The sequence below is a fragment of the Oncorhynchus masou genome, chromosome 11 (assembly GCF_036934945.1).
Source record: "Oncorhynchus masou masou isolate Uvic2021 chromosome 11, UVic_Omas_1.1, whole genome shotgun sequence".
NCBI lineage: Eukaryota > Metazoa > Chordata > Actinopteri > Salmoniformes > Salmonidae > Oncorhynchus > Oncorhynchus masou.
This window is the reverse complement of record NC_088222.1, coordinates 25,979,450-26,001,788: the sequence shown is the minus strand read 5'-3', so window position 1 is coordinate 26,001,788 and position 22,339 is coordinate 25,979,450. Positions and strand designations below refer to the sequence as shown.

The 22,339-nt window shown below is 41.6% G+C and overlaps 1 protein-coding gene and 2 pseudogenes across 1 annotated transcript; all 3 read left to right on the top strand.

Moving 5' to 3' along the window:
- The first annotated feature begins 721 nt into the window (after positions 1-721).
- Positions 722-9,625, top strand: LOC135548384 (PHD finger protein 12-like). The gene is made up of 13 exons (XM_064977924.1): positions 722-1,433; positions 1,821-2,002; positions 3,525-3,597; positions 3,741-4,291; positions 5,510-5,642; positions 5,776-5,940; positions 6,035-6,193; positions 6,297-7,104; positions 7,231-7,377; positions 7,655-7,753; positions 7,871-7,953; positions 8,144-8,282; positions 8,467-9,625. Exons 1-13 carry the CDS (start codon positions 1,368-1,370, stop codon positions 8,850-8,852), a joined length of 2,991 nt encoding a protein of 996 aa, XP_064833996.1. The 5' UTR covers positions 722-1,367; the 3' UTR covers positions 8,853-9,625.
- A 646-nt stretch (positions 9,626-10,271) lies between these two features.
- Positions 10,272-12,532, top strand: LOC135548383 (dehydrogenase/reductase SDR family member 13-like; annotated as a pseudogene).
- Positions 12,533-17,586: 5,054 nt separating this feature from the next.
- Positions 17,587-20,585, top strand: LOC135548382 (dehydrogenase/reductase SDR family member 13-like; annotated as a pseudogene).
- Positions 20,586-22,339: the final 1,754 nt, after the last annotated feature.

Sequence of the window (22,339 nt, the reverse complement as noted above, 5' to 3'; positions counted from 1 at the left end):
AAGAACCCCTCATGTGCATTTTACCAGTATGCCTATAGTTGTATGACTCTTCTCAAGTACCCCTAGAGGTCCTAGTACCCCGGGTTGGGAACCATTTGATTAGGTACAGTAAACTATGTTTGACAAGCAGTTCCCTATTCCACAATTTGGCACTGTCAATTTACACACACTCTACAGCCAAAGTTCATTTTCATAAATCTCACTTTGCGTGGACATTATCCCACGCATGGTTTACGCACAGATTTTTCCCTACGCATGATTGATAAATGAGGCCTCGGGCATTTTTGGAAAATATATATTTTTTTTAACAAATTTAAAATAAATTGGTCAATTTACAAATTTTATTTTATGATTTTCCTTTTCCTTGATAATTCCTATGAACAGTCAGGACGATTGACTGGAATTTCTACTTGGCCTAGGCTACTCGTCGTCGAGGACAAGTCGGAGGATGTACTATTGAAAATATAGGGAACGAGGCAGCGAGGAGAAGCTTGTTTTCTTGTCAGTTTAGTAAAAGCAATAAGCAAACTTGCAATCGGCGATCACCCTAGCAGAACAACCCAATTCCTGATACGATGTATGACAACTATTTTCCACGAATGACAATGTTATTTTCTATCGTATCCAAAGCTCAAGCTTTATCCGAAACGCCCATTTTTGTCTCTACTAAGATGAGAGCAAGCAGTGGTAGAGCGCATGCTCAAAGCGTCGTTCTACGCAAATTTGCGCCAACTCCATGGTGAGGATGAAGCTAGCACTGTCAGGGCTGATGCTTTGCTAGCATTTATTCATAACAATAATACCAGCTACAGTTTCTGCGCTGATTCCCCCGATATACAAGGATAATACTTCATCTATTTGCAATTATATGTCAGGTATGTGAGCTACAAGTGTAAGATTGTATTATTTTATTATGGAAGGGAACAAATATGCCTCTGTAAACAGCATTATAGCTAACGTTAGCTTCAACCACAGGCGTAGGGACAAGCACAACCACCATGTACAGTACAAAGCTAGGCCTCAGTAAGGACTAAGGCCAAACGCCGAATATCTTTTATCCAATTTGGAAACAAGAAGGAGTACTTTGTCTTTTTGCATTACACGGTTGGGACAACGTGGAAGATCAACAATTCAAGGCTGACCAAGCTAAGGATTTCATGAAGAAACGACTCTTCGTCTTCGAACTGTAAAGGGAGGCATTGTATTGAATCTACCTCGGAAACAACATTGTTTTCCAAAAACCATTAACTAGTTAACTAATAGGAACTTGTTTATTTCCCCAAGACTGTTGTCGTTTTAGGAAATAATCTGCTTGAAGGATTCGTTATTAACGGAGCTCTGATTGTTTGCTCACTTCGGCTGTTTGAATGTGGGATAAAATGGAGACCCCAGCGATTGTCTATGATCTTGACACCTCTGGTGGTCTTATGCAGGTAAAGCCTTTACTGTTACTATCACGATGACAAATGGTTATAACATGTTTGTGTTGTTTATCTAGTAGTAACTAGCTAACTCACTAGCTGATATATAGGGCGAAGTGGCAGTGCAATGTTTGTAGCTAACTAACGTTACTACTAGCTAGCTAAGCTCTCTAACGTCGTTAGCTAACTGCTGGACGCCATTGCTCTTTCAAGCAAACCTCTGCCAGAAGTCATGTTACCAAACCGTATCAATTCAAACCATTGACTGAAATTGGTACATTGTAGCTAATTTAAATGTGGTTTGTTGTTCTATGGCAGACTTGCCACTACAGTAAATACGGTGCAACAATGTAGGTAGCTAACCAGATCTATCACTGCACTATTTTCCTGATATTTTAGCAAATACAAGCATTGCTTGCGCCTCCCAAGTCTGAAGATGGAGAAAAAAGAAGTCGGAAACCAGATAAAAATGCCCGGAGAGCAGGGAGAGCCACGAATCACGACACTTGTGACAGTTGCAGAGAGGGAGGCGACCTCCTCTGTTGTGATCATTGTCCCGCCGCCTTTCATTTACAGTGCTGGTATGCTTATCTTTCAATTTACAGTAATGACTTCCCGGTGTTGAACTTGCAAGGAAGGCAGCATGTGTGGTTGCCAAGTACCCAAACGACTTCATGGAGTCGTGTTTTTAAATGATCCTTCAATACTTTAAAAATGTACATTCTTAAACCCTTACCATGTACTTATGTTTGTCCTCTGTTGAGAAACTTTGTTGAAATCCATAGTTTTGAATAAAACGTTAATCAAATACAAAGTATGGATTTCAGCAAACAAAAAAGCATGCAACAACAGAGGACCAACAGGTACAAGAATTTACACTTTTTGAAGAAATGAGTCAGCTCAATAAAAAAAAGTAGTTGAGGAACTTGGCTACATTTGTGGTTGTCTAACAACTCTGTGGGTAGCTGACTACTGACAGACAAGCTCCTAGTAGCTCTTGTTGGCTAATCTAATGCACATTATTTGCCAAATTGTGGTGCTGTAGACTGTTTCAAAAAATATTCTGCCACATTATTTAGACCTACATGTTAACTCTGGAGCTTTGCACATGTTAAAACTCTGGAGCTTTGCACATGTTAAAACTCTGGAGCTTTGCACATGTTAAAACTCTGGAGCTTTGCACATGTTAAAACTCTGGAGCTTTGTACATAACTACTGTAACTTGTGTTGTTGGCCATTTTTCTGTTGACATGTCTGCACTCAATTCTGCACTTAGCTACTTAGCCTTGCTTCTCTTCAGTCAAGGATGACAGATTTTTTTGCATGCATTGTCTACCCCACTTAGTCGTCTCCTAACAGCCATTTCCAGTATGTAATGAGCTTGCGGATGTTGGTGCGGTTTAGTCAAGGATTTCTGCTGAAGCAGTGAGGAGCTCTGGGAACCTGGCAGTGCAGCCTCACTGACGATATGAATAATCATTAACCATGGCATGTGCTGCTGGGAGCTAAGCAGACCAGAGCTGGTGGCCTGAGGCACCTACTAGAGCAGAGGCCTTTATCCTCAGTCTGCACTACAGTATATAATTTTTGCCTATGAGTTCTGCAGGGTTATTTTTATGTATTTTGTTTGCTCATTGTTAAGACTTCTTCTAGGAAAGTGTTATCGGTGCCGGTTTTTGCTGAGGAAAGTGGATTGTTATTTAATCTTGTGGTCCTCCTTTTTCTTGTGGTGCTCATCACTGCAGTCTTTGTCTTTCTTGGAAAGCTTGAATGAATCCATGTTAGTTTTGGACCAGCAGCCTTTTCAATAGATCCAGCACATACTTTTGCCACTGAATCACGAGACTGTGTCCCCAGGGGCCTTGGAACTCTGCCTAAAAAGAGCCATTTGAACTCATTCCCTCTCACCTGGCTTTCATCGGCTACAGGTCTCTAGCATTTTCAGTAATTTCAATTGATAAAAATGGCCTGGGAAAACATCATACCTCTGGAAATTGTAAACATGGCTACATTGTGAGGGCATTGAATGTTATGAATTGCTGATTTGCATTGAACTTCCTTGCCAGCTGTTTTGCTAATGCTTAACTTGTGTTGAACCTGCAGCAACCCACCCCTGAGTAAGGAGATGCTGCCCCCTGGAGACTGGATGTGTCATCGCTGCATGGTGCGCAGAAAGGTGGGTCAAGTCTGATGAAACATGGGGAGAAATTACCTTTTTGTTTAAGTGTTATGTTGAGGGCTTCATTCATCTGGATAGGTTGGTGAGACTAGTGTAACCAGTGCTTTTCAGACTGTTTACATGTTTTTCTTGTGTCATAGAAGCGGGAGCTGAAGAAGGAGCAGATTAATGGTCTGCTGGAGCGCCAGCTGTCTAAGCAGTCTTCCTCCCCTGCAGCAGAGTTAGAGCTTGCCCCAGGCACCCTGAGGCTGGACCCCACGGCAGCAGTAGGAGGCACCACAGGGCTGAGGGCTACAGCTGTTGCCCAGGTCCGTCTCTTGGAGAGGAGGCCCAGCAGCAGACCCAACACCCCCACCTCCACCGCCTCCACAGACACCCCCACGCCATCGGAGCAGAATTACATGGATGATGACATGCTAGACGTGGAGGACGATGCCCAGGGCTCGGAGCCCGAGAGCTCCACCCCACACCTCAAGAGGCCCTTTGACCTTCTGATAGCTGCTGCCATGGAGAGGAACCCCACGCAGTTCCAGCTCCCCAATGAGCTCACCTGCACAACTGCACTTCCAGGAACTAGTAAAAAGAGGAGGAGAGATGAGATGACAGGAAAGAATGTGAAGCGACCGCAGCACGAGCTGGACCACAATGGGCTGGTCCCACTGCCAGTGAAGGTCTGCTATCCCTGTGGAAGGTATGGACAACAGGAAGGCCAATGTTTTAATGACAAAATATCAGTGCCTTCTATTGAACTTTATTTTTGTGTAGGCTAACTGGGATTTCTTTGGCACCAGATGTTACATTCTTACTAAGCTTGGAGAATGAATCTGGAAAGAAGATATCTTGTCCAATTATATGCAGATCACACACTATTTCAGCTGTTTACTATGAAAATATTCAATATGACATTTATTATATTGAATGCAGCGCCATCTTCTCTGGCTGGGCTAAGTAAAACATTCAAAAGAGCAAACAGTGCACCATTATAGGACTCTGCCTGTGGAAAGAGGAGCCGTAATTACTAGGAAAATGGTACAGTCTCCCAGTGGAGAGGGAAAGGAAACGACAGAAGGAGACATAACAGTATGCAGACTATCTTTCAGAACGCATGGCTTGGTCTTAAATGAGAGGCAGGCACCCCATTGGAACAGCGTTTTGGATTCAATAGCAGTACACATCTGTTCAGCAGACATTTTTGTTTGAAGGCATTCCTGAATGCCAAACAGAGTTTGTGTTTTGTCTTATTTATTTGTTTTGTTTTTACAGCAGTCTATTAGAATCATGATATAAAGTAATATTTGCCTAGTTTCTTTTTTTTTCTAATATTTTCCTTGTATTGGGTTGTGCGGCTGAGAATCTTAAAGCTAGTTAGTTATTTGATCATGGTGGCCTGGGGAGATGTATTCAACAGTTGCCTGACTGACTGGCTACCCCATTTTAAAAATAAATTATTTATTTAAAAAAATAAAAAAGTTAGAAGAGTTGTAGAGTTTGTCTTGATGTGTTTTCGGAGGCACCACAATGTTGCTATGTGTTATTTCTGACCCTCTAGAGCGCCTCTATGGGCTGGCATCAGAGCCATGGCTATGTCAGGAATACCACAGAATTCAGAACCACATGGCTGGCCAGAGAGAAGAGGGAATTTAAACTATCTCACTGAGAATTTTATATATTCTGGAATGATGAGCCTTGGGGCTTGGCTTGGGGTCTCTACCACAGATACACTGCCAGGATTCCAGACAGTGTTCAAAATCATTCATCTCTTGTCCTCAAGTGATCCCCTCTTTCACTAAACTATTAGGACAAACTAACCCTAGCTCTATTTTGAGGATATTTTACAGTCTACTTGTTTGATATCAGTTGTATATCTAACCCATCATGTTTTTGTCAATCTCCTCTGTTTGTGTTGTAGGAGCTGCAGGCTGGCACCATTAATCCAGTGTGACTATTGCCCCCTTTTGTTCCACATGGACTGTCTGGACCCCCCTCTTACTGCCATGCCCGTGGGCAAGTGGATGTGCCCCAATCACATAGAGCACATGGTGGTAAGTCATTTTCGTATTTTATTTCACCTTTATTAAGTGCGGTTGTGCAAGTAAGCTTATAGTCACACACATCCATGTGTTGAAACATAAAGTTTTAATGGTATTGACCTGATTTTGTGCCCCTCTCTCCCAGCTGAAGCAGAGGAGCCTGACGTTGAGCGGCCGCTGCCAGCTGTTTGACCAGTTTCAGGACAGGATGTCCCAACACGCCGTCAAGGTGGATTTCCTGCAGCGGGTGCATCGTCTCAATCCCCCCGTTCGCCGAGGAGCCCACACACACCTGAAGAAAACCCTCAAGGTCAGCCTATTAGTCACTGTGAAATATAACACACCACCTTTGTGTTCACCGTTGTCACATCCTGTAACTCAATCTATTGTGTGTCTCTTGACAGGTCCCTGATGCTATAAAGTCCCAATACAAGTGTCCCCCGGCCATGATGGCCCCTGCTGGGATCCGCAATGGGGAGCTGATCTGTAATGGCAGTCCAGAATCCTCCCACCAGCATGTTACACCCTCTAAGCACTTAACGAGCGAGGACGAGCAACAGGAGGTAGGACACACTGGAGTGTTACGCAGCAGTGATATACAATGTTTCATGATAGCATGATTAATACTGATTTAATGTGTTTTTGTTTTCCTTTATTGTCTCCCAGTGGCTACGTGACGTCATCACACTCCAGTGCAGCATAGTGAGACATCTATCGGCCAAGCAGAAGGAGAAGCCATCGTCTGAGTGGGACTCTGAGCAAATGAACAAGGCCGACATCAAACCTTGTGGAACAGCAGAGGGTGGCGGTGCAGTGTGCACTTCTAACAGGACAGAGTCGCCAGCCTCCAAGCCTAAGGCTGACAGTGCAGCATTTTGCCCCCAGGGGGCGCCTGCACTCGAAGAAGGCAAGTGTAGCATGTGTACAGAGAAGCCTTGTCATTACTGTGGGCCCAGTAATGTTAACAGTCCTCTGGAGCAGCTGGCTCGGACCAATGGGAGTTCAGAGGCCTGCAGACAGGATGACCTCTACAAACTGAGAGAGCCCTCGGGTCCTGATAGGCCTGTTCCTCAGACACCAGCAGCCCCTGGCCCGGAGTTACCCAACCACACTGGAAGAGCTGTGGTCAAGACTGAGAAAACCCTGTTAAAACTCTGTGCAGTGACATCATCCCCATGCACCAGTCCCTTCAAACCAGAACCGAGAGGTCCCTCTCCACCTCACAGACCCTCCCAAGGCACAGAGGGCCCTGCTCGGACCACTAGCAGCAGCACCACAGTGACCCGTGCCCTCACCCCACCTGGAACACCATACCAGATCAAGGGCACGACCAAGCTGGGCTCCACTGCCCCACCAGCAGGTGGAAAAGTCAGTCTTGATGTTGTGACCCCCAGGAGTGGTTCTCTGCTCCCCAGCTCTTTCTCTATGGGAGACCTGTCCAGCTGTCTGAAGGCTGTGGCAGACTGCCACGGTGGTAAGTCTCACCTGACGTAATGAGATCGACATTTTGATTGGTTTCACATGTGAATAATTGGTGAGGAGAAGTTAGATCCACACTAACTGAATTCACTATATCTCTTTAACTTTGATTATTTTCCAGAGATTCAGATGAGTAGTCTAGATGAGAAGTTTATTGAACTCCTGGCCTGGCAGAGGATCCAGCAGTTGTTTGGCCCTAAAGCTCCTTCCCCTCCACAGAGCAGCTGTATCAGCCTACCTCCTGTGCCACAACCCCAGCCTACGGAAGGTAAGAAACCCTTGTTCATTATCAAGACCACCACCCAGTGTTCCCTATATCCCTCCCTCACTCTGACTCCCTGGCCATTCCCTCACTAACCCTACCTCACCGTCTTCACGCCGATCATTCTTTTCAATTCTATTAACGTCCGTTGCTTCTATCCCCCTTTCATCGTCATGTTTGTAATTTCATCCCTCATTTGAATTAGTTTGTCCTATATTGTTAACTTTGATTGTTCTGTATAAAGCATCATTTTGAGGAGTTAATGTGTTATTTATTTTCTCAGCACAAAACAAGGATATCCAGGCCAGGGCTGTGTTTTATCCTTTGACTGGGAAAGGAGGAGCTTGTAGTATGTGCTACAGAAGCCTGTACATAGGAACTGGTAAGATTCCCTCTGTCCCAGATAACCCAACATGACCCAATAGCAGGAACTCCTTTTCATGTAATGGTGTCTTCCATCCCTGGCATATTTAGCTGATAGGCTGTGTCTTGTTTGCAGGTGCTGACATGGACGTGTGCCTTACAAACTATGGTCATTGTAATTATGTGTCAGGCAAACATGCCTGCATCTTTTATGATGAGGTGGGTGGCTCATTTATTTCACATTCAAACATGTTCTTGGTATTGGAAACAATTTTACGATAAGTTCTGACTCGTACAGAAATAAGGTATAAATATGTTTCAGATTTATATTTCCTTGCTTGAGGGATTATTTTAGTAGCTGCTCTGTAAATGTAATATTTTATTTTGTAATTTTTCTTACCTCGATCAGAACACCAAGCAGTATGAGCTTCTCAACTACAGTGAACACGGGACCATGGTGGATAATGTGCTGTACTCCTGTGACTTCTCTGAGAAGACTGGCCCCAGCCCCTCCAGCAGCCTGGTCTCCAAAGTGCAGAACATTATCAGTGAGTGGAGCTCCTCTGTCACCGCTTCCTATAGAAACAGGAAGGAAGTAGTTCACCTTCACCTTTTAGTAATGACCATGATGGCATATTTCCTAATGTTGTTAAAGCAGACACAGATCTGCTTTAACAGAGATGGACCTTGCTTTAACAAGGTCTGATTGTTTGTAATGTCTTTTACCCACAGAGCGCTGCAAGAGGAGGAAACAGGAAGTGGAAGGTGCGGGGGAGCCCATGGTGCTAGAGGAGGGGGTGATGAGCCAGTGTCAAGGGACTTTGTCCAGATCCTCCTGCGACTGCAAGGCCAGCAGTTCCAGTCTGATTGGGGGCAGTGGGGCAGGCTGGGAGGGCACTGCCCTGCTCCACCACGGCAGCTTCGTCAAGCTGGGCTGCATGCAGTTTGTCTTCAGTATTACAGAGTTTGCCTGCAAGCAGCCCAAAGAGGAAACCCTGACTACCCCAAACACCACCTCCACTGCCACCTCCCAGAGCCAGGAAGGAACAGAACCCTCTGACAAGCACACCTCCCAGCTCCACCAAGTGCCAGTGATACAACCTAACCCTGTCCCCTAGCTCTGTTCCCACGTCAACAGAACCAGGCTCAGCAGCTGTACTTGTATACTGTATAAAATAAAAAGGGAAAGCGTTCTTATTTTATGTTCATACATTTGCATGAAATTAAGTATTTTTAAGGCTCATATTTTGTGGGCAAGTTGCACATAGAATTTATATTTTTTGTAAATGGACAACTTTGGCATTGAAAAAAGGGATGGTTTATCGTAGACATGCGGAAAAACAAGCAACGTCACTTGTAAAGTACCCAACTTGTTGTATTTTGTGCCAGTAATGATGCTTCTTTCTCTGAAAATGCTACTTTTATTTGCTCTTTATCATTTTAGTTTGTGTACTGTATTTGAAAATGTAGTTCAGATGTTTGTTTTGCTACTATTGCACTACAGGTAGCCGCTATATATTCAAACTTATGTATACACATCCATGCTTATACATACATGGGTGTGTGTGTGTTTTAAATATCCACACACAAATGTACATGATAAAGAATTATTTTTCAGCAGAACAAGGGAAGCATAGGATTCTGTATGCAAACTCAAATTATGGCCATTTTGGCTTAAATCTGTACATTGCTTCATGTGAATTTTGTGCAGTAGTTTTCAAAAGTGTTAGTCCAGTTTTTTTCAAAACTATGTCAACATAGTAAATGGTCTGTTTTTAGAAATAATTCATCCAATGTTTATGTACTCTGTAAATACAAATCCACTTTGACTTTGTTTCTTGTCTGTCATAATGTAAATACCTAAAGATTTTTAAGAACAAGCATCAGTGAGCACTTTGGCTTCTGTCATTTCATTTGTTACTAACTACCAATTGTAGATGTAGGCTACATAGTACATACTGTAGCAATCCTTTCCTAGGTAAGTTAGTGCCGATCTCCCCTAAATGGGTTAAGCTTATTGGAGCAGTGGTTAGCAAGATTGCCTGGGAGACCCACAAAGGGACATTGCATGTCATCGTTTGCTACGATGGTGTCGGGAGTGGGATGTCGCATGTTAGACCATTGGAGAGTTGTGTACATGTGAGGGACTTCATAAAATTAAGAGTGGGGGGACACTCCCAAACTGAGGAGATAGTGTAGCGACCTTTGTTAAGGTATACTGGTTTGCCAGGACTGGGGTTCAGGAACCGAAAGGCGTTTTGCACGGTCTGTTTGCTACAATACATGCAGTAAATGCACTCAATTTTTGCCGCATTGGTTAACGTTTTACCATGGGCTGTGAGTAGCTTGTAACTCCATGTTTGTTACAGTGTATTAACATTGCGCTTAGCTATGTTTGTTCCGGTGTAGCTTTGAACTGTGTAGTGTAGGTTTGAGGTCAACAAGGATGTTTGTTATTGTACGAGGAAGTCCGTGTTTATAACCACTAGGTGGCACGAAAACGAACTTGAACCATAATCAACTTGTTGCATAATTTGTTAATTTTATAAAGAGGGAGTGCCAGGACAAAGTACGTGTTCATTGCCTAGTGCAACATCTACATCAATTCCTATGACGCTATAGTTCATACTTATGTACAGTCAGAAAATGTACTGTACGAAGATGTTCACACTGCTTCTTGTCAGCGCTGGACTCATCGCAATTTATGTACTTCGTAATTGGTATCTCAAACGACCAAGATGCAAAAGCAATGCCAAGTTGCATGGGAAAACTGTAATCGTCACTGGTGAGTTTGTACATTATAAACAATGTGACACTAATGGTGGGCAATTATTCATCATCTTGTACAGTCAGTAAGTGACCGTTATCTAATGTTATGTACCGTCATTATTGGTGGTCATATGGGACCGATTCCGCATTTCTTTGCTCAATTGTAGAATTTTATTTAAAACATTTGGCGTTGGACATAAACTAGCCGTCTATGTGGGTGCGTCCCAATGGTATCTCTCCAGGATCTAACTCAGGCATTGGGAAAACAACAGCAATAGATCTGTCCAGAAGAGGTGCGAGGGATATAATGGCCTGCCGAGATAAGCAGAGGGCAGAAGCTGCCATCAGTGACATCAAGAAGGTAAGAGAGGTGTCAGAATCCATGTCTCACTCCAGATGTCTGGTAAACAGTTTAACCTTGCTGTAGTTACATGTCTTTGACTGAGGGGGTGCCAGTGGATCATACATGGACGATATTACTGTAGTTGCCTCAGTCAGGTTCACCCCTCACCCTGTCCCTCTCATTCACATTTTACAGATAGTTGTGCTCTGGTCACTAGCTGATTAATTTGTTGACAGGTTGGTTTATTAGTCTCTATAAAGTGAGGGACACAGAGCATCTGACTGGTCATTCTTACTTTCTCAGGAGACTGGGAACAATGAGGTTGTGTTCATGGAGCTGGATCTTGGAAGCCTACAGTCTGTGCGATCTTTTGCTGAGACCTTCCTGAAGTCTGAATTTAGACTGTCAACAATGCTGGTGAGTCATGCATTGCTGGCATGAGTCCGGTATTGAGTGTGATATTTCACATTGTGTTATAGTCATATTTGTTACATGTTCCATCCTCTCTCAAACACACCAAATATCAATGGATTATATGGCTGGTTGGTTTCTTAATATCAAATCAAATATATTTATATAGCCCTTCTTACATCAGCTGATATATCAAAGTGCTGTACAGAAACCCAGCCTAAAACCCCAAACAGCAATCAATGCAGGTGTAGGACATAAAATAATATACAGCAAACCTGCATTAACAAAGCAGTGAAAGTGTATTTCTTTTGAAAACATTTTTCCTCTTTATGCCGGGCTTATGAAAGGTGGCAAGACAAAGAATGGCGTGGGAATGATCTTTGGCGTTAATCACCTCGGCCACTTCCTGTTAACTGTGCTGCTGCTGGACCGTCTGAAGGAATGCGGTCCGAGTCGAGTGGTGACTGTCGCCTCCAAAGCTCATGAGTTTGGCAAAATCGATTTTAACTGCCTGAGTACCCACAAAGACCTGGCTGTTGGAGAATCTGACTGGGCTTTAAGAAGTATAGTCATAGCAAGCTGTGTAATATGCTCTTCACACACGAGCTTGCCAAAAGACTGGAGGGAACAAATGTCACCTGCTACAGCTTGTGTCCAGGTCAGTGCTTCAACACTTTATAGCATGTAAGCAAGACCGGATGGTATGTACTGTAACTGTGCAGAAATATACAGTATGCTTACTAGTTCTGTTTATTTTCTATCACAGGAGCAGTCAAGACTGAAATAGGCCGGTATTCAAGCTTCTTGTGGTGTATGATGTCGGCACCTATCCTTTCGCTCTTCTATATGGACGCAGAATCTGGGGCCCAGACTACACTCTACTGTGCCCTCCAGGAGGGTATAGAGCCTCTGAGTGGATGCTACTTCTCCTGCTGTGCAGTACAGAAGATGAATGCCGACGCCAAAGATGACGCTGTGGCCAAAAAATTGTGGGAAGTCAGTGAGACACTTTGTGGCATGTCTTAATGCAAACACAGAGACCCTGCTTTTCACTGTATTTATCAGGGCCAAAACCCTGGTGGGACAATCCTTAAAATGTGTTGCTTTTCCTGATCATTTTTAACAGAGATGTATTCAAGTCCAATTGAATGCTGGAAATCTGTTCCATTCCGTTACTCTTAAGTGTGGCAGTGGGTGAAAAGTCAAAGTTATACTGAAAAGATTAAATCGATTGATTGAATATTGAATAATAAAAAAAGCTAGGCATATCCTCTCCCCTTGTGTCAAGACTGCTACTTAACTATTCCAGAAAAACCCTAGGCCTAGGGGATATGTCTCTGGGGAAGTGTCTCTGTCCCACCACATCATTTTTTACTAATGCATGTAGACTCCAGACTGAGGAGAAATAAGGAGAAATCCACACAATGCGTCTCTACCTCCTGGGTCCGAATGGCTACATTTACATAGGGAGCCCAATTATTATTTTTTCCCACTAATTTGCCTTCTGATCAATCACATCAGCTCTGAAAAGATCTAATGAGAAAATATCTGATGTGATTGGTCAAAAGACTCATTTTAGTGGTGGAAAAAGTACTAAATTGTCATACTTGAGTAAAAGTAAAGATACCTTTATAAAAACATGACTCAAGTGAAAGTCAACTAGTAAAATACTACTTTAGTAAAAGTCTTTAAGTATTTGGTTTTAAATATACTTAAGTATCAAGAGTAAAAGTATAAATAATAAATAAAAAAATCATTTTATTAAGCAAACCAGCCGGCACCATTTTTAATTTTTAATTTACGGATAGCCAGAGGCACACTCGAACACTCAGACATAATTTACAAACGAAGCAGATGCTTTGTGAGTCTGCCAGATCAGAGGGTGTAGTGATGACCTGAGATGTTCTCTTGATAAGTGTCTGAACTTCACAGTCCTGCTAAGCATTAAAAATGTAACGAGTACTTTTGGGTGTTAAGGAAAATGTATAGAGTAAAAAGTACATTCTTTAGGAATGTAGTGAAGTAAAAGTTGTCAAAAATGTAAATAGTAAGATACCTCAAAAACGACTTAAGTAGTTAAGTTATTCTGCCTAACCCTTGTGTGGTGTTCGGGTCTGTGGGACCCATTTTCAATGTTTACTAAAAATAATACAGTGAATTCTTTTTTCAACCTGAGACTCATTTGCCTTGGCTTGTTTTCTGTTAAGAACATGTAAAATAACACATTCTCATTGAGTACACACTGTGCACCCCCCTACACATTTATATTACATATGTGGGAGTAGGGTCTACTGGACCCAAGGGTAATAAAAGTGTGGGCAAGTGTGTGTGTAGGTAAAAACAAGTACAAATGAAACAAAAAGGTTTGATGTGTGCCTTCAATCTGTCTTCCTCCTCCCTGGGCATGCTGTTTCAACATAGCACCAATAACCTGTCTGTCTCCCTGACTGTCTGTCTGTCTCCTGCTTTTCTCTCAATCTTTACCCTTTGTAGTGTGTGAAAACACAAAATGTCTTGCGGGAGCCTGCACAATGGTATTACAATACATTATTTCGATACATTGTAAAAAATATTCTGTATATTCCCACACTCTACCCTTGCCAGCTGCAAATTGGGGGAGGGACACAACAAATAAACAGCTTTGCATGTGTGGCTCCTTACCACAATCAGTTTGGCAAAAATAATCTCTGCTCAGGGCCTTAGAAATCATTTTTGTAGAGAGAGAAGCTTGTGAAAAAATTAGATCACCAAATGACACACACTCCTGACTGTACCTTAAGTGTCCAAGGACCACTCCCTCATTCTCAAAAATAGAAATATTGTTTAATTATTCAAACTTTTGATGCCCAAGGGTCTCTCTGTGTTCCACAGTTTACATTCTATTGTCGAACACTACAGAGCGTAGGGGCAGCATATTTTATGACCGACCATAAAACAGCTGACTTCCCGCTATCCCCCTCTATGAGAGAGAGCACGCTGTAGAGTGGATCCACTCTTACCTGATCCTTCAGATCGTCACAGGAGAGTTATGACAGAAGGAAGGATTCCGCCCGACCCACAGAACCAACAACTCCAATACAAGAAGTTAGTGTGAGTGATGTTGTTGCATGTGTGTGTGTTTGATTCTCCTACCCTGGCCTGCTGTAGCTATATATGTGAGTGAGTGAGATGTTAGTAAAATTCCTGAACTAAATTATTCCATCATTCTAGATTGCAGCCGGTAGCAACAAGAAGAAGCTCTGCGATGTGTGTGGACCCAAGAAGGACAGAAAGACACAGTACACATGCCTCAAGTGCAATAAATACATTTGCAACACACACAGAGTAAAACTCTTTCCCTCATGTGGTGTGTAGACCGGCCTTAATTTGTGTTCAATGGGGGCTCATTTATCATTTTCATAAAATACTGTATGTAAAATTAGTCCTTCCAATTTGTTCAGTTCAAATCAGTAAACATCAATAGTGGAGAGAAAACCTGGTTTCATTTATATTTGCTCAAGATAGACATTATTTATTCCACCCATGTCTTGATTTTAATTTTATTTAAAAAAATGCATAACACATTTATTGATAAATGTAATCCAGCAGAGGTAAATGGCAAATATCAACCATGTATGCTGTCTATATTGCTCGTAATTGATATGTCAACATCTAACCATTAAGTGTTTTAACATAAATATTTATATCCATATTGTTTTAATTAAAAACCCAATAATTCTGTGGGTCCATCAGACCTGTGAACATTGGGTGAATAACAAAAACATGAACACCACACAAGGGTACTTTACACCACTGCCAATTAGTGGAAATAATATCAGAATTGTGCTGCCTGTCTAAACGCTGACATTAATGTGACTTGTGCATCTGATCTGAAGCCATGTCTACGCTTGACAGTTTATGCAGCTTTGTATTCTGATCATTGAGTTCTGATCACGGAATTCCGAAAGCGTAATGCGTCTACACCTACATTGAAATGTGTCTACCGTGTCCATGTTGTGTCTGGATTCCCTTTTCCCGCGCTATATTGAAATGTCTATGCATTCTGCAAATGGTGGAACAGGCTAAATCTGATAACAACACAACAACTTGATGGCAGTAGCCAACTACTGTAGCTCACTAGCCAACTAACCTCTGACAAGCCAGGTAGCTAGCAAAGCTGAAGGGATTGCAAACAGGATAGCATAACTCTTGCCAAACAACAAATTGTTTTCCTAGTAATGCTGGCTAGCATTTATGAAGCCAGAAAACCCTTTCATGAAAAAAGATGCCTCTCGCTCCCGAAACACGTTTTCTGGAGACAGTGCTGATGTGCTGATGACATCGCCCACTGTATGCACTTTTGGTTGCCTGATTGCATCCCAGACTGAGGAGAAATCCGTACACAATGGATCCTTGACCTCCTGAAGTGGTCAGCCAGATCAGAAAACAATCTGATCACAATGCTACTTTTGTGCATCTAGACCATAGCTGCGGGAAGTAGGGGTGCTGAAGGTGCTGCAGCACCCCCACAAAAATCTTAATTAAAAAATGTTATGAATAAAATAAAATAAAATGTATAATAACAAAAGTAGTGCACTGGGCCATTACTAGTCATGATTTCTTCGATCAAAGTTTGTACTGACAGATGTAGCCTATTGAATAGCGTATCATTACAGGGCTCTACAGGATGGTAGATCTCCAGGAACAGGGTTGGAGAGCCCTGTTATAAAATATGCATACAATGCAACCTCCAATTGCAAAGTCTGCCTATGCCCACATATATTATGTCAAGGAAATTGTATATTTTGAATTCCCTCAAACACCAAGTTAGGCATGCCTAATTTCAAAATAGGCCATCATTACTGTCAATCTGAATGATAATTATTCACGTTTTACCAGTGAAACTGCATCTGCATGCCAATCATTTGATTGATCTCAATCAGTTTCATAGGAATAGCCTATACATTTTGATCTTCTTGAACTACTGTTTCATGAGCGAATTAGTGCAGAGGATGTTAACAAAGTAGTAGCCTTTCTTGTATTTTGTTTAAATCAAAGCATATATCCTGCCTGGTGGCTCTGTTGAGTTTTGATGCATAAGATTTATTTTTGACTATTTAGCTTCAACTAACCATCCTAAAATCTCAATATAAATTAGGTGTTTTTGATGAAACAGTAACATTAGCCTATATGCTACTATGCTATACTCATTTGGTTTTGTTATGTAAAATCTGTAACGGCATTCAAGAGAAGAAGGTGAGGACCAAGGTGCAGCGTGGTACGTGTTCATAATTATTTTAATAGAACACTGAAAAATACAAAAAAACAACAACTTGAACAAAACCGAAACAGTTCTGTCTGGTACAGATACAAAACAGAAAACAACTAGCCACAAAACTCATGTGGGAAAGAGCTACCTAAGTATGGTTCTCAATCAGAGACAACGACAGACAGCTGTCCCTGATTGAGAACCATACCCGGCCAGAAACAAAGAAATACAAAAACATAGAAAAAAAGAACATAGAATTCTCACCCTAGTCACACCCTGGCCTAACCAAAATAGAGAATAAAAGGCCTCTCTATGGACAAGGCGTGACAAATTCATCGTTATGTGATCTTGCGAGACATTGACTCAGCTTTGATCTTACTTTACTAAAAGAGCACCGTTGTGAGAAGTGATAATCTTCTATTTGTAATACTAATAAAGGATGAGTAGTGTTATTGTAAATGATTGAAGTGCCCTTCATGGTTCTGAAAGAACAGCGCTAAATAAACTTTGATTTGATCAGCTTGAACACGTGGTTATTACAGAATAAAATAAAACAGAGGGGTGAACTATCAATTCATATTATTTATTTTCATAGATTTAATTAATAAATCAATTGACCAAGTAGTGAACATGAATCATTCATACATAGAATTGCAGGATGTTAGTTTTAAAACAGCCATCAAATAAAGCTTTTGGTCTAGTGTATTCATGCATCTAAATAAACTATATTCTAAATGCATTATTACCTTCATATTTTGATAGCAGAAGTCACATGTAAGTGTCAAGTGTTGACACAGCTTCAGTGGTCTAGACCTGTCTTTTTAATGCGACCATGGTATTCTGAGCAGAAGTCGAACAAATGTAGATAGGCCTCCTTTGAGTCAAGCACACTACGAAGCAATTGAATAGTAAATCCGGACAGGTTTGTTCAGAATATTGTACCTACAGGGAACCAGTGGGACAGGTAGCCTAGGTCTCACAGGTAACAAAAAGCATGCTATACAACTAACCACGTTATATTCACGGGTTGCACTTCTACAAGGTGAGATAGAGATGTGTCACATGACCGTGCAAAACCATCATGCTACCTTTATTAGTTGCAGCTGGTGTAGTTGCATTGTACATTCTCTTTGTTGAAACTATTTTCAAAAGCTCAAAATTTACATTTACATTTAAGTCATTTAGCAGACGCTCTTATCCAGAGCGACTTAAAATGTAAAGCAAATGCAGTGATGGCAGGGAAGACTATAATAATAACAGGTAAGTAAGAAAATATTTTGTCCTTTAAAAATGTTTGACTGCTTTGAAGGCCTTTATTCCCAGAGACTGATTCGAATGTCAGTCTTGCCATGACATTGTCATTGTGGGAGCTCAATATCTTATCATCAGTGGTGATTTTAGCATGTAAATCTTGGTGGGTTAGGCCTAATCCCTGACCTCACTAATGCTCTTGTAGCAGAATGAAAGCAAGTCCCCGTAGAAATTCTCCAACATCTAGTGGAAAACCTTCCCTGAAGAGTGGAGGCTGTTATTGGAGCAAAGTGGGGACCAACTCCATATTAATGCCCATGATTTTGGAATGAGATGAGCAGGTGTCCTCCTACTTTTGTCCATGTAGTGTATAATTAATTATAAGTCCAAAAACGAATGTAGCAACTGCTGATTGCCCCTTTAATCAAATAACCCTTGAACTGTTTTAATTTGCGCCAGGTAGCCTAGCGGTTAAGAGCGTTGCGCCAGTAACCAAAAGGCTGCTGAATCAAATCCCGAGGAGACTATAAGTAAAAAATCATTGTGCCCTTGAGCAAGGCACTTAACCCTAATTGCTCCTGTAAGTCCCTCTGGATAAGAGTGTCTGCTAAATGTAAAAATGTGGTGTCATCATTGTTGCTGTCTCATGCAGCCTTTAGTAGGCGATGCTACTGTACCTCAGGGCTTGAATCAAGTTTCAATCAGGTTTGCATTGCACTTCTGGAACTGTCCATGTCTTGTTCACTCTATAGGTGTGAACACAGGCATTGGAAAAGCCACTGCTATGGAGCTTGCCAGGAGGGTTGCAAGAGTAATCCTGGCATGGCACATCCAAAAGAAAGCTGAACTTGCTATAAGTGATATAAAAAGGGTGTGAGAATCTTATGAAAATCAATTATTCAAAATTTGTTTTCGAATATTCATTAGTGAGATGTACCATTAGAAAAACATGGTATGCCTATAAATATAGGCCTAGCAAATTGTTATTTGTATTTCAGAAGACGGGCAACACTGATGTGGTGTACATGCAGTTAGACTGGGGAGCATCCAGGCAGTGCATTCTTTGACATAGACCTTCCTGAAGACAGGGGCTCAATGGGATCTGCTCATTAACAGTGGTCATATTGTAATAAAAAGAAGACATGAGTGGGAAAAGGATATTGGACTGTATTACACCATCTCTGATTACTCTTCAGGTCTGGTGGTGGATGGGCGCACTGCTGATGGCTTTGCTATTGAGTTTGTGGTCAACCACCTCAGCCACTTTCTGCTGACCTGTCTTTTGCTGGACCACCTGAAGGAGGGCACTTAGGGCCATGTAGTCACACTGGACTCCATGGCATATTGCTGGGGAAACATTGACTTTGATGCCCTTGTCACTAATAAACACCTGGGCACCGGGCGGTACAGCTGGCAGTTCTTCCACTCTTACTGCTAAAGCAAACTGTGCAACATTCTCTTCAACCACGAGCTGGCTAAGAGGCTGAAGGGTACCAATGTCACTTGCTACGGTGTTCACCCAGGTTGGTCATTTCCTTCAAAAGGATTAAATGGTATGTCTGTCACAATGAACAACAACGAGTCCCTCCCATACTACCTCGCCCCACCTCTAAATTAGAAATCTGGTAACTAGAAAACTCAATCTCAATGCTGGTTTCCATTAGAGGTTCCACAGGGCTCCTTTGAGTTAGGGAAGACTGCTTTGAGTTACTATGCCCCTCAGTCCTGGAATGGCCTATAGGTCACTCTAAGACTTGATTATTTGTTCCCAAAAGGTGAATTTAATATAAAATGTAACCAATGGAAACTGCACTTGTTTTGATTGATTGTACGTATTAGTTTCTACTGCCCATTTGAATCTAACATAATTTATTTGAAATGTTGTAACTGTAATTTTGTAGTGATCATGCTTGAATTGTTGCTCACATTGTTTGAACTGTTGTTCTCAGGGCACCTTTGGAAGAGACCCTGGTCTCAATTGGTTCCCCTGGTTAAATTAAAGTTACTAAATACACTCTACAAGTCATGGGTTACAGGCTAAGGGTGTGCATTTTCCTGTGTTGGATAGTTATCAGTTCAACTGTGTTCTTTCCATTAACTCATATCTCTATTATGTTTGGCCCTTGTAGGAGTAGTGAAAACGGAGCTACCCCGAAACTGTAGCTTGTGGCAGAAATTCATCATCAAGCCAATAGCCAGACTGTTGTTCCTGGATCCAGAATCCGGTGTCCAGACTACACTCCACTGTGACCTCCAGGATGGCATGGAGCCCCTGAGTGGACGTTACTTCTTCTGCTGTGCGCCGCAGGACGTGGTTGCCAAAGGCAAAAACTGCGTTGTCGCTAAGAAATTATGGGAAGTTCATGAAAGTGGCCTGTTTTAAGGTGGCTGAGTGGCCTGTTTTAAGATGGCTGAGTGGCCTGTTTTAAGATGGCTGAGTGGCCTGTTTTAAGATGGCTGAGTGGCCTGTTTTAAGGTGAAGGAGACACTTTTACACACTGCTACAAGATTCAACCACTCACTTATGGACAATTAATTTGAGCCGTTTGCCCTTCACAGAAAATTAATACATAAGATTGAAATGTTAATGTTCCCTCTTTTTGTCCCCCAGACACATTATAAAAGGAAAGGAAAGACATGAATTAAGTTGCGTATAAAAAAAACTCAACCAAAATGTATTGCCTTTTTAAAATTCTGTTGTATTATAGTGCCATTTCATACAATAACGATTTGAGGCTTTTGGTATTGTTCAGTCAGTGCTGAGAAAGAAATTAACAATAGTTGGTGGTTTACAGATCTTGGGGAAAATGCACCTTATATGACTCAATTGATTCAGGTGCTTCTACACCTGCATTGCTTGCTGTTTGGGGTTTTAGGCTGGGTTTCTGTACAGCACTTTGAGATATCAGCTGATGTACGAAGGGCTTTATATATACATTTGATTTGATTAATGTGGCAAGAGAAACTGCTCCATTGATGTTGGTGACATTGATATCCACCTGTTTGTGACGTGTCTTGTATTGACGATGATGAGTAAGTGTACCTGGGACAGGTCAAAAATGTATGTAGCTCTAGTAGAAATGGTTTGGCATATTATAATAAAAATTATACACATGATTGATTTCCCTAGGCATTACCTTATTGTCATCACTGTAATTTCAAACAGAATAGGGCTATATCGGATATAACACAGTGACTAATTCCAGCATGTTACCTACCGCACTAGCAGTGCTGGAATTTTTTATTTATTTCACCTTTATTTAACCAGGTAGGCTAGTTGAGAACAAGTTCTCATTTGCAACTGCGACCTGGCCAAGATAAAGCATAGCAGTGTGAACAGACAACACAGAGTTACACATGGAGTAAACAATTAACAAGTCAATAACACAGTAGAAAAAAAGGGGAGTCTATATACAATGTGTGCAAAAGGCATGAGGAGGTAGGCGAATAATTACAATATTGCAGATTAACACTGGAGTGATAAATGATCAGATGATCATGTACAGGTAGAGATATTGGTGTGCAAAAGAGCAGAAAAGTAAATAAATAAAAACTGTGGGGATGAGGTAGGTGAAAATGGGTGGGCTATTTACCAATAGATTATGTACAGCTGCAGCGATCGGTTAGCTGCTCAGATAGCTGATGTTTGAAGTTGGTGAGGGAGATAAAAGTCTCCAACTTCAGCGATTTTTGCAATTTGTTCCAGTCACAGGCAGCAGAGTACTGGAACGAAAGGCAGCCGAATGAGGTGTTGGCTTTAGGGATGATCAGTGAGATACACCTGCTGGAGCGCGTGCTATAGTTTACCAAGCTACCAATAATTTCACACTGGAAGAAGTTAAGCTACACTAAAGCTACCGTTAAGAAATATATAGTTTACTTAACTAAAGTTTCTTAGAATTTCTTTTCAACACTTTGTGAAAATACATCTGAAATGTCGTAGATTACAAATTGCAAGAACAGATCGCTGTAGTCAGATGTTAACAGAATGTGTGATTTAGCCTACTGAACACAAAGTAAGAATTAGGGAGATCTAATGCTGAAAAGAAAGGACATTCCTGCCTATTTTACCTATTTTATTTGAGCAAAAGTAGTAGTGTTTAGTTCCAGTAGCTATCTATGCCACTACATGGCAAAAAAAAGTAATTAGCAACTGAAATCACTACTAATATTTGAATTTAGTTAAACAAGTTACTGCAAAATGTAATTAAATTACTAGTTCAATCAAATTTATTTATAAAGCCCTTCTTACATCAGCTGATGTCACAAAGTGCTGTACAGAAACCCAGCCTAAAACCCCAAACAGCAAGCAATGCAGTTGTAGAAGCACGGTGGCTAGGAAAAACTCCCTGGAAAGGCCAGAACCTAGGAAGAAGCCTAGAGAGGAACCAAGTTATGAGGGGTGGCCAGTTCTCTGCTGGATGTGCCGGGTGGAGATTATAACAGAACATGGCCAAGATGTTCAAATGTTCATAGATGACCAGCAGAGTCAAATAATAATAATCACAGTTTGTCGAGGGTGCAACAGGTCAGCACCTCACGAGAAATGTCAGTTGGCTTTTCATAGCCAATCAATCAGAGTA